The sequence below is a fragment of the Malus sylvestris genome, chromosome 7 (genome assembly GCF_916048215.2).
Source record: "Malus sylvestris chromosome 7, drMalSylv7.2, whole genome shotgun sequence".
Taxonomy (NCBI): domain Eukaryota; kingdom Viridiplantae; phylum Streptophyta; class Magnoliopsida; order Rosales; family Rosaceae; genus Malus; species Malus sylvestris.
Window position 1 is genome coordinate 32,364,117 of NC_062266.1, and position 12,148 is coordinate 32,376,264.

At 36.1% G+C, this 12,148-nt stretch overlaps 2 protein-coding genes across 2 annotated transcripts; both read left to right on the forward strand.

Annotated features, from left to right (window-relative positions):
- Nucleotides 1–1,796: 1,796 nt before the first annotated feature.
- LOC126629556 (sorbitol dehydrogenase-like) lies at nt 1,797–3,446 on the forward strand. Its single transcript, XM_050299634.1, has 2 exons — nt 1,797–2,054; nt 2,187–3,446. Exons 1-2 carry the CDS (start codon nt 1,925–1,927, stop codon nt 3,161–3,163), a joined length of 1,107 nt encoding a protein of 368 aa, XP_050155591.1. The 5' UTR covers nt 1,797–1,924; the 3' UTR covers nt 3,164–3,446.
- Nucleotides 3,447–9,167: 5,721 nt separating this feature from the next.
- LOC126629385 (sorbitol dehydrogenase-like) lies at nt 9,168–12,147 on the forward strand. The gene is made up of 4 exons (XM_050299415.1): nt 9,168–9,385; nt 10,763–11,067; nt 11,168–11,646; nt 11,766–12,147. Exons 1-4 carry the CDS (start codon nt 9,256–9,258, stop codon nt 11,956–11,958), a joined length of 1,107 nt encoding a protein of 368 aa, XP_050155372.1. The 5' UTR covers nt 9,168–9,255; the 3' UTR covers nt 11,959–12,147.
- The last annotated feature ends 1 nt before the right edge of the window (nt 12,148 follows it).

The following is a 12,148-nucleotide window of genomic DNA, read 5'->3' on the forward strand; positions in this document are numbered from 1 at the left end:
TCATTCATGCGCCAGAAAATTGGGGCTGGAAACAAAAGAGCCCAACTGTCAACTGACCCTTTTTTGTTTTCATTATCCGACGGTTATTAGTTAAACAGTCTTCTTTGGTTGGTAGGATGTTGACATTGCAAAATTTTGGAGAAATATTTTAGTAATTTGACTATACAGATTTTTTCACGAGTCATATGCCAAATTTTGGAGAAATATTTAGTAATTTGACTGTATAGATTTTTTCACGAGTCATATGCCGACCAAAGAATCGATAAATGGATCATACATTTTATTTGATAAACTTCACATTGATGTCATAGGCTAAAATAATATTTTTTTAATATGTTTGATATTATTTAGGAGGTTTAAATTTGTTTTTTACATAATCGAAGTTAAGATTTCTAACTTACAAGTGAAGAGAAAATTTACTAGACGGTAGTGCTAAGTGGCGGCTACTAGAAGTGTTTTTAAAATAATTGAAAGTGATTTTGTTGAAAATGTTTTTTGAAAATGTAAGTGAATCTTGAAAAACACTTGAAGTATTTCCTGTAATAAGCACTTTAAATGTTTTTAGAATCCAAAAGTATTTTCTTTAAAAACGATTTTAGTTATTTTAAAAGTATTTTCAAACAAGTCATAAAACAAATATTTTTGATAACCTAGAATAAATAAAGATTTATCCGGTATGATCCGATCAATCATCTATCAATGTTCATATGGGGTAATTACGTTGAATATGTTTCCTCATGGGGTTCCAAGGATTATCTTAATTAAGTTCAAAATTACTCAATTACCTACCCAAATTGAATCGACATGGGACCCAACTGATGGATAAGGAGGTCGGATGCTACATCAATCTGACTCTGCATGCCGTGGAATCGATTCAGCAGTCCCCTAACATCCGTTGATTCTACATTTAGGTGGTCCCTACGCCCACACCTTCGCGCATCTTGCACTCCAACTTATTCGGCTGATTTAGTCGACGAACTATATTTTAATTGTATTTCTCTTCATTCGAGATAGTCGTAGTTGAGAAATTTTAAATTGAATTTGTGCATAAGATGATGAGGCGAATTTCATACCAAATTGTAGTTATCTTGTTGTACGGCTCAATGCAGATTTTCATCATCTTTTACTATTGTTTAAATAAATAAAATTTGTAACTAGTTAAGCTCCCAAAATCAAGAAGAAAACATCTACGTGACATAGTAACGGTATGTCAAACCAATTCACGAATGACATTCGAGATTCACAAAGAAGTTTATCACAAGAGGAGATACCAATCCCAATTTTAAGCAAGAGACGCATATATCCAAAAGTGTGATTGTAACTAAGGGAATATACTTGTGAACAAACCACTCCGCCCAAATCCAAACTTTTTTGGTGTGACATCCATACCATCATTCTGTGTTATTAATTTATGCGTTATGACACAAGTGGATATTATTTTTGAGATTTCATATACTTATGGTAAAAGGTTAACAAATATATACACGTTTTATGATATCAATGAATTAATTTCTCCACGTAATAGTGTGTCAATCACACGTGTTATGATAAGAATGAATTAAATTCTGCATGTAACAGTGTGATAATCATACGTGTTATGATAAGAACGAATTAATTTCTGCATGTAAACATTTGACAATCTCAACGAAATATTTCTAGAATAATTCAAGATACACGTTAATCAAGGTTCCCCAAGGTACAACTATGACAACCAGTGCTTGGCCATATAAGATTCTATAAACTTACAGCGGGTGATCTTGCACCTTCACAGGCAACCTAGACCAATATAAATACCACCCCGTAGCCACTCTATTTTCATCAAGAAATCAAACAAGTCCGTGTATTCTGTGTATTCCGTGTATTCTGTGTCTATTTTATTTGAAGAATAAGTAGTTCGTGTCTTCCAAACAGAGAAAAGTAAAACATGGGTAAGGGAGGCCAATCCTGCAATGGCGTGGTTAGAGATGCCAAATCTGTTGAGCAGGAAAACATGGCTGCCTGGCTCGTTGATGTTAACACCATCAGGATCCTACCTTTCAAGCTCCCCGATATTGGTATTTTACTTATCTCCCTACTTTTTAATTTCATCGCTAATTTTTTTTTCCTTTTTATTTTTTTATTTTCAGTTTTCATGGATGTATTGACTAACATGTTGCTCCCTGTTTTGTTTGGATTTCTTAATTTAGGACCCAATGATGTTCAAATTCGGATTAAGGCTGTCGGCATTTGTGGAAGCGATGTTCACTACCTCAAGAACATGAAACTGGCGGATTTTGAGGTGAAAGAACCAATGGTGATCGGACATGAGTGTGCTGGGATCGTAGAAAAAGTTGGGAGCGACGTGAAGCATCTGGTTTCTGGTGACCGCGTGGCGGTAGAGCCCGGCATCAGCTGCTCACGGTGCCAGCAGTGCAAAGGAGGCCGCTACAATCTCTGCCCCGACATGAAGTTTTTCGCCACCCCACCGGTTCATGGTTCCTTGGCTAACCAGATTGTGCACCCTGCAGATCTGTGCTTTAAACTGCCCGAAAACGTGAGCTTGGAGGAAGGAGCAATGTGTGAGCCCTTGAGTGTTGGGGTTCACGCTTGTCGGCGAGCCAATGTTGGTCCCGAAACAACTGTTCTGATCGTCGGTGCAGGGCCGATTGGGCTGGTTTCCGTGCTCGCTGCTCGTGCTTTCGGAGCACCAAGAATTGTCATCGTAGATATGGATGATAAGCGTTTAGCCGTGGCAAAGTCTCTGGGAGCTGATGGAACCGTCAAAGTTTCAGCAAAAATGGAGGATTTAGATGACGAAGTTGCCAAGATTAAAGAAACCATGGGAGCCGAAGTTGATGTGACCTTCGACTGTGTGGGTTTCAACAAAACCATGTCCACGGGCCTCAATGCTACTCGTCCCGGCGGCAAAGTTTGCCTTGTAGGAATGGGGCACAGCATGATGACAGTCCCTCTGACACCGGCTGCAGCCAGGGAGGTTGACGTGGTTGGAGTTTTCCGGTATAAGAACACATGGCCTCTTTGCCTTGAGTTTTTGAGAAGCGGGAAGATCGACGTGAAGCCGCTTATTACCCACCGGTTTGGATTTACCGAGAAGGAGGTGGAAGAAGCATTTGCAACCAGTGCTCGTGGGGGTGACGCCATTAAAGTCATGTTTAATCTATAGTAAATAAATCATTAAGTTTCTGAATTTTGGATTCGTCGAGAGGACAAGTTTTTGTGATGGTTTGGAAAATTGGAAGTCATCGTCTCGGATGAAGAATGGTCTTGTTTTTAAGTTCCGGGAAACTTGTTGATGTACAGAGACCATTGTATAGCTGTATTAGATCTCGGCATGCACCACACTAGTAAATTCATTATTTAACATGAGTCCATCAATACATGTTAACTATGTGCGTACGTATGCATGTAACTAAATTGTCTTCAATATAAATCATTTTTCTGCCAAAGTTGTTTTTATTTGCTTGCATTTCTTTGGACTATCGATGAGTGTTACAGACACGCATCATGTACGTACAATCGGCCTATAATCAAAGATAAACTAACTTGTCTATTCAAATCTTGCAACACAAGATGAAAATACTTCAAAGCTTAAATTGCAAATTACTCTTTTCCTTTCTCTTTTTTTCACCTTAAGGCATAGGGGTTGTTCGGGATGGGATCCCGAACCGAAACTCATATCCCAAATCTCGAACCAATCTATTTCGGGATGAAATTCCAAAAACCGAAAGTTTAGGATTCTCGAAAAAAATTTGGGATTTCGGCACGGTTCCGAATTGGCCATTTTCCGTGCAAAGATTTCCCACGGCGCCGACAGAGGTGGAGAATAAGGGTGGAGGAGAGATTGAGAGACGAAGAAACAACAAGCGAGTCGTGGTGACTGCATTGGCTGGGCGACGGAGAAATCAGACAGAACTCAGATGAGGGAGGGAGGGAGGGAGAGAGAATATCAGGGTTATGTATGAAAGCAACGTTGGTTTTGTATTGTGAAGGCGAAGTTGTCTTTGCATTACGTTTGAAAGTCAATATGCCTAGAGTCTAGGTGCTAGCAAAGAGGTGGAAGTCATTGTGGCTTCAGACATAATGATGATATCCAAGGTTTAGGAAGCTTTACGGAAGTGAGATGATAGATGGGAGAGTATGAAATTTTTGAGGAAGTGAGGTGACAGATAGTAACGAACGGTTGAGATTGAACCTCAACTAAATCCAATGGCCATTATTAATTCAAATATACATAAAATTTATTATATTAAAATATTGATCGGTTTGGTTTGAGAATACCGTACGAGGCCATATCAGATCCCAATCCCATGCCAAAATTTTTCGGGATCAGGTATCGAACGGTTCAGAATTTTTGGTTTGAGATGTTTTCGGTTCAGTTTCAGGATTATTTCGGTATAGTTTGGGATTTTCAGGATTTGTTTTTCCAGCCCTAGACATTTCCTTTTACTTTTTCTTATCACCCTAATACTTTTGTGTTAATGATGGTTGTCCAAATATTATTTTTGGTTGTTAATAGAATCCATATCTCTTTTATGAAACGAAAAACAGTCAAAAAGAGCAAAGCCTTTATAATCAGTTGGTGTCTTGAGTGAGCCAAAATATTTGCAACAAAGTTTACCTCACGCCAAATATAAATAGAAATGATGTGGTTATTCACATCAGATACCATCTAAAATTATATAAAAATGTGTTATAAAAATATGTTATGAATAACATTACTTTTAATTAGGATAGAAGCAGGCCAAGTGATTTTCAATTGGTTTTATAAAAAATTTAAATTTTAAACTCGTTAATACTTGTGCCACTTACTTGATTTACATGTTAGCGAAAACTAGCTCACATATGTGCCATGCTATACATTTTAGTAGAGTATTTGGCGAAAAAAGTTAAACAAGATAAAGTGTGACACAAAAGTTGAATTCATCGACTTAATGGCACTAAACAAGTTTCTAGCAGCATATAATGAGATTCGACTTGTAGTTAAGAAGATATCAAATTAAGCCATCAATATTTTCATCTTATTAACTTACAAGAACCCTAAGTCTAACCATCTAGAAATTAAACATGACCCTTTCATTTTTTTTGTTTGGACTGAATTAGTTGCCAACCGACAGGGATATAGCTCAAACCCCTGATCTCTTGAAAAAATTTAAGTGAGGTTTTGAGTTAATTTTCCGATATGAAACTTGAACTTTCGATCCACCACGCATGATCTCTAGAGATATTTTAGGGAACTTGTAGAAAATCATCAAAAAATGTATTGTCATATGCCCAATATATCAACAATATTTATACATTGACAATATCGACAAGGAACGTTTAGGAACTTTGGGAGAGACAGTCAATTAACTTGTTTTTTTTTTTTTTTTGTCAATATGCTCTATGCATTGGTATTCCTTGTTGATATTATTAATAATATGTTAATAGTCCGTATTTATGTTGTTGATAATTTCCCAATATTGGATTTAAGAGGTTCCTCTTCAGCTCTCAGTCTTTCAAACCCAATCATCTTGATATAAATTGGTGTAAAATATTACGTAAATTAAAATAAAATTTTAATTATATGAGAATATACATAAAGGAGAGGAATATTTTTTAAGAGGGATTGAGATTTACTCTGAATCTCTGTGTCTAAAGTATTTAGGCCGAGAAATTTAGACCACTTAATTTCAATTTTACGATCTTAATTAGCTTATTCTATTTACTCACTTCACAAAAACTCAAAAAGTTCAACGTTGCATAATGTTTTCTTTCTTTCTTGAACCGCGGAGACCTCTCAGTTGATCTTTCATTCACAAGGATTCGAAGTTGATCTTTCATTCTTTGCAAGAGGACCACTAAAACAATTTTCCTGATCTTTTATATTGCATACGCGTGTGTCTGACTGGACACCTTGTCGTGGCACTTCGTTATCCATTATTAACGTACCACGGCTCTTTTGACTTTATTCGCTCTTGCACTTTATAAAAGGAAACTTCAGGATCGATCGTTGCAACTCATGCCAACGGTCGCAAGATTCAATCCCACATATACCTGACGTGGGAATTAGTCAGTCGTCACCTACCTTGGACGCGTGCCAAAAACCCTAAGGTTTGCTGGCAACACAGATAGCACATCTCATGCATAAGCCTGGCTGCAGAATGACCATCCAACTGTTGCTAAATAATTAATCTTTTATTTTATTTTTGGTCGGTTTCTGTTAGTTGATACATGGATAACAGGATTAATTACTTCACTGATTGGCAAATAGATTTTATTAACCGACCAAAAATATAAATAATTCAGGGAGTTAAAGAAGTCCCATGAAAAAGAACAAAAAGAAAACTCGTAAAACAAGATGATTATTCGTGTCCCCCTACCTACTCCACTCAAACTTCTTGGCAACAATTCTTACCTACTCGATCCATAAAGGGGCAAAAGCATTCTTACCTACTTGTTAGCTCCACCTACTCGATCGTTCGCGCAGGTTTTAGTAGGTTCTTTTGGGGGGATGCCTAGGCTAGGGTTTACTCGGACGCTAAGGGTAAATGAAAATATATATGCAGCAACAATTAAAATTGTGTTAGGAATGTGCAATAGGGCAACACAATCATGCTGTTAAAATGACAGTACTTTAAACTTATCATGCATCATCATGTGTTTTTTAATGTTATTATCATCTTGTTCTATCATCATGTGTTTTAATTTTTCCATACAAGTTTGCTTGCATTCAATTCTAATGTTTGGCGATGAAAATGGAACAAAATATGTTTATAGTTACCTTTTTTTCTGTCAACAATATTGTTTAGTTCAATGTTATGACAAACCACGAAGTAAAGGGAAGCAACCTCTCGATATAATCTCCAAAATTGTTTGAATCTCATGAAGAAGTTGAGGTTTTCCCATAAAATTAATTGATAATATGGTGAGTAATCTATTGACTACTTATAAGCACATGAAAAGCCCCTCATTTCCCTGATGTGGGATTGACTCTCAAAAATTTGATGTAAGGCCAAGTTATTTAGAATAAAATGAATAGGATGGTGCTATTCACCCACCTATTTTTACATTCACACACTTCTTGTTTAATTTTGTCTGTTGATCATCTTTATTTTATTCAATCCAATAAAAAAAAAAATTTTAAATATGTAAAGTAAAAAAAAAATGTAAATATCACCATCGAACTGAATATTCCAGATTCCACTTTGAGTAACACTAAACCTAACATGGGCACCACCCGACTTATATTCCAGATTCCACTTTGAGTAAACCCAAACCTATAACATGGCCCTAACATGGGCAAGATTAACAGCAACCTGTATTCATACTCAAACCTAGCTATTTCGTCAAACCGACATATTCAAACTTATTAATTGTTACAACGGTCTTCATTTGGATAACGTTTTATAGTTTCAGCCTCCAAATATTTGGATAATCCAATTGGAAAATTCCTGCTAGTCTTGGGAAAACCGATGCACCGTCCAAGACGGCATGTGGTAGAACCTTCTCTCCGCCAAGTGTGGAATGGACTAAGTGAATTGTGGATAACGCTAGAACTCTGGCGAAATTCAGTGTCAAACATGTGGGGGGTTTCTTCTTTGATCTAAACCTAGTCATAGAAAGAGGTGTGGAATGGACTACGTAAATTGTGGATAACGCTAGGACTCAGGCGAAATTCAGTGTCAAACATGTTTTTTTTTTGGGGGGGGGGGGGCTTTGTTCTTCGATCTAAACCTAGTCATAGAAAGAGGTATAATGACAATATTATTTCTTAGTTTTTTTTTTTTGACAAATGATATTATTTATAGATAGGGGTGGGCTTAGCCTCACAATGAGCTAGCAATAATGTGGTTCAAATTCGCCTTTGGCAAGAAACGAACCAAAGACCTCTCATTTATAAGTGAGAGGAACACTACCAGATTGTAGTACTAAGTGACTTATTTTTTTAGTTTATACAAGATCTTTAGAGAAGGGGGATTGAAAGAATATGAGTTCAATTATGAATAGATGTTTTATTCACTCGAGTTACAAGACATCGCTTATACTTTGAGCCAATTTTGGCTAGATGTGATGTTGATTTTCAACAACTCTTTAGTGAACTTTTTTAAGATGATTTTTTCAGTTCTGGGAACATGGCTCGGTACACCAAGTGTAATAATAATATAATTGGTTGAAAACTTGAAGAAAAAAAAATTCAAGCAATTGTACCATTACTTGATGTACTTAACCGTGTCCTCTGCACATTGAAAAATCTCTTTTTTTTTTAGTCGACACTTTGGTAGCATTGCTAATTTAAGCTTTTCGGTGAATCTGGATTGTAGGTTTCAACCCCCAACCCAATATATCCTTGGTAGTCTTCTTGGTGACATTAAGGGGCTGTCTTGGCCTAGAACAATGACCAACTTTTTGTTAAGACTTCTTTCGGATATGTGTGGAAAACAGTTGTGCTCAGAAACCCTTATCAAATAATTTTAAAAAGAGTAATGCTAGGAAGACTAAATTTAGAAACTAAATTTTGGAAATTAAAGAACATGTAAGTTGATGATTGGTTTATTACAACGTTGATAGACGTGTTTTTTTTTATTTGTGACATATCATTTAGTTTGTAAATTTAATCTCTAAATTTAGTGTCTCTAATATTATTCTTTTTAAAAACGTAACAAAATTAAAGAACTTTGAGAAAAAGAAAAAAAAAAGAATGCTACTAAGCCCAACCCCTTTTCTTATCCTCCCACCCCACTTATTTTGTCACCCACTATTGAAAGTAAAAACAATGAGATATTATCTCTACACCCACCTTTATTCCTAAAATAACCTTAATATTTTAAATTCCTAACAATAAATAAAAGATAAAATAACAATTATTTATTTTTTGTTTGTTTAATCTGCTCATGATTTGTGGGGATGATCTGGGCATGGTTCTGATAGTATTCTTCTTCCTTTTTTTTCTTTCTAAACTTTATATATATATATATATATATATATATATATATATATATATATATATTCAAATTGAATTATTTTAGGTCTTACTTTGTCAAAATAATTTATTATTTTCTGCAAGGAATTAGATAGTGTTTCAGGTTTGGCTTATCCAAATTTTATATAGGTGTACAAACCAACTTGACCAAATCTGACTATCAAGACTTCTATAAATACCACACCCTAGCCAAGCTTGTTCCATCATAAAACACAAGTACTCTTTATCTTTGAAACACAAAACACAGAGAAAGCAAGACAATTCAGAAAAAAACAGACCCAGTATAAAAAAACATTATGGGTAAGGGAGGGCAATTGATTAACGAAGTGGCTAAGGAAGCCAAACCTATTAAGCAAGAAAACATGGCTGCTTGGCTTGTTGATGTCAACACCATCAGGATCCTACCTTTCCAGCTCCCCAGTATCGGTATTTACCTCTCTCCCTTTTTTTAATTCCATGGTTATTTCTTTCAGTTTTTAGTTTTCATCGTTTATATCGTTGCTCACGTATAGCTCCCTGTTTTCTTGGGATTTTTTAATGGGGCTTTTAGATTTTAGGACCTAAATAAGATTACTTTTAGATTATAACCTGCATGGTTTTCTCTATCCAATTTAAGTCCCTATTTTAAAATCTTAACGCCATGTCATATTTAATTGCCTTTATCACATATACTATTTACAAACTTGCCATCCACATATTCAATTAATAATTAAGGCTAAAAATTGGAAATTGACTTTCACACTCAAATCTCCCATTTATACACTTAAATCAAAATTCTAAAATTTTAAAATTTTTGGAAAGTACTAATAGGTGCAAGAAAATAAATGAAATTTTTTATATTGATTAATTGTGAACATAATAGTGAAAGATATGACAAAAATACATTAAAAAAGAAAAGCAAAACATCATCACTAACACAATTCCCATCTCCATAAGAAAAAAGAAGAACACCCATAAAAATTTTAAGTACATTAACAAAGTGCTATACATGGGTACGGAAGTATAAGTGCAAAGGCATATGTACGGAAGTATAAGTGCATAGGCGTAGGTACGGAAGTATAAGCGTATAAGTGCATAGGCATAGGTACGGAAGTATAAGTGCATAGGCATAGGTACGGAAGTATAAGTGCATAGGCATAGGTACAGAATATAAGGGCATAAACATAGGTACTGAAGTATAAATGCATAGACATAGGTACGGAAGTATAAGGGCATAAACATAGGTACGTAATTTCGGTATGCAAACTTTACTCCATGTATCTTCATATCAGTACACAAATCATAGATTTAAAAATACGTACTTGTCAATCTCCATAGACAAAAAATTATCATACACGAATAAACACAATTCATAAGTAAAAAATAGATTTGCTAGCCTTAGCTTTTCCATAATGCAAGAAACATACGAATCATGAGAATATACAATTGAGAGAGATAAGAGATAATATAAAGGAGAAGTGTGTATGTGAGTTGGACATGTTCCTCTTCATAAATGAGACCTGATTGTGCAACCCGTATAGACATTTAGTAAAAATATTTGTTTTTATTGATTTCAAAATAAACATGAAAGCTCAAAGGCCTAATAGTCAATATTTATTAGCTAAATCATAGGAAAAGGGCGATTTAGGAACAAACAAAAATAATTCTTTTAATTAATTGACTATTTAACTCCTATATGGAAAGTTGCTGAGTTGAATATAAAGTCAAAGGATCAAAATTAAATATTAGATCTTACACTCGGTTTTTTTTTAAATTGAATTTTGTGAAAGGATGTTAATCTAGTTTTCTATTTTTTAATTTTAGGACCCAATGATGTTCGGATTCGGATTAAGGCTGTCGGCATTTGTGGAAGCGATGTTCACTACCTCAAGACAATGAAATGTGCGGATTTTGAGGTTAAGGAGCCAATGGTGATCGGACATGAATGTGCTGGGATCGTAGAAAAAGTTGGCAGCGAGGTGAAGCATCTGGTGCCCGGTGACCGCGTCGCGGTAGAACCTGGTATCAGCTGCTCACGGTGCCAGCAGTGCAGAGGAGGCCGCTACAATCTGTGCCCGGACATGAAGTTTTTCGCCACCCCACCGGTTCATGGTTCCTTGGCTAATCAGGTATTAATAGATACAATTAAAAAATTTCGACTTTCTTAAGCTTTGTGCCATATGAATTCTATAGGATTACGACCATCTAATAACCATTTCGTTTTAACAGATTGTGCATCCTGCGGATCTATGTTTTAAGCTGCCGGAGAACGTGAGCTTGGAGGAAGGGGCAATGTGCGAGCCCTTAAGTGTTGGGGTTCACGCTTGTCGTCGAGCCAATGTTGGTCCCGAAACAACTGTTCTGGTCATCGGAGCAGGGCCCATTGGTCTGGTTTCTGTTTTGGCCGCTCGTGCTTTTGGGGCACCAAGAATTGTCATTGTGGATATGGATGACCAGCGTCTAGCTATGGCAAAGTCTCTCGGCGCTGATGAAACCGTGAAAGTTTCGACAAAAATGGAGGACTTAGATGATGAAGTTGCCAAGATTAAAAAGGCCATGAATTCCGAAGTGGATGTGACCTTCGATTGTGTTGGTTTCAATAAAACCATGTCGACGGGTCTCAACGCCACTCGCCCCGGCGGTAAAGTCTGCCTTGTCGGAATGGGACACGGCATGATGACTGTCCCTCTAACTCCAGCTGCTGCTAGGTATAAATTGTTTTCATTTCGTATAATTTTTCTCTTATAAGAATCGACCCCTAGCTTATCGTACATTAACAAATTATGTGATCTTATTTGATTAATTATTTTGTTGTGTTTGAACACAGGGAAGTTGATGTGGTTGGAGTTTTCCGGTACAAGAACACATGGCCACTTTGCCTCGATTTCTTGAGAACTGGGAAGATCGACGTGAAGCCGCTTATTACTCACCGGTTTGGATTCACCGAAAAGGAGGTGGAAGAAGCCTTTGCGACCAGTGCTCGTGGGGGTAACGCCATCAAAGTCATGTTTAATCTATAGAAATTAGCTATAAGTTACTAAATTTCTGATTCTTTGAGAGGACAAGTTGTGATGGTTCGGAAAGTTGGATGTACAGAGTTGAAATATTTTTTATTTGCCATTATTTCCTTCAAGATATATGAACTATGTAATGTTACATTATGCCGAAAGGTTCTTCAATCGTTATAAGACATTTTTTTTTCTCCAAAAG

Excerpts from the sequence above, each read along its gene's own strand:
- LOC126629556 (XM_050299634.1), top strand. The coding sequence starts at position 1,925 with ATGGGTAAGGGAGGCCAATCCTGCAATGGCGTGGTTAGAGATGCCAAA. Across the intron at positions 2,055-2,186 it reads TTTCAAGCTCCCCGATATTG|GACCCAATGATGTTCAAATT; the intron begins GTATTTTACTTA and ends TTCTTAATTTAG.
- LOC126629385 (XM_050299415.1), top strand. The coding sequence starts at position 9,256 with ATGGGTAAGGGAGGGCAATTGATTAACGAAGTGGCTAAGGAAGCCAAA. Across the intron at positions 9,386-10,762 it reads TTTCCAGCTCCCCAGTATCG|GACCCAATGATGTTCGGATT; the intron begins GTATTTACCTCT and ends TTTTAATTTTAG. Across the intron at positions 11,647-11,765 it reads CTAACTCCAGCTGCTGCTAG|GGAAGTTGATGTGGTTGGAG; the intron begins GTATAAATTGTT and ends GTTTGAACACAG.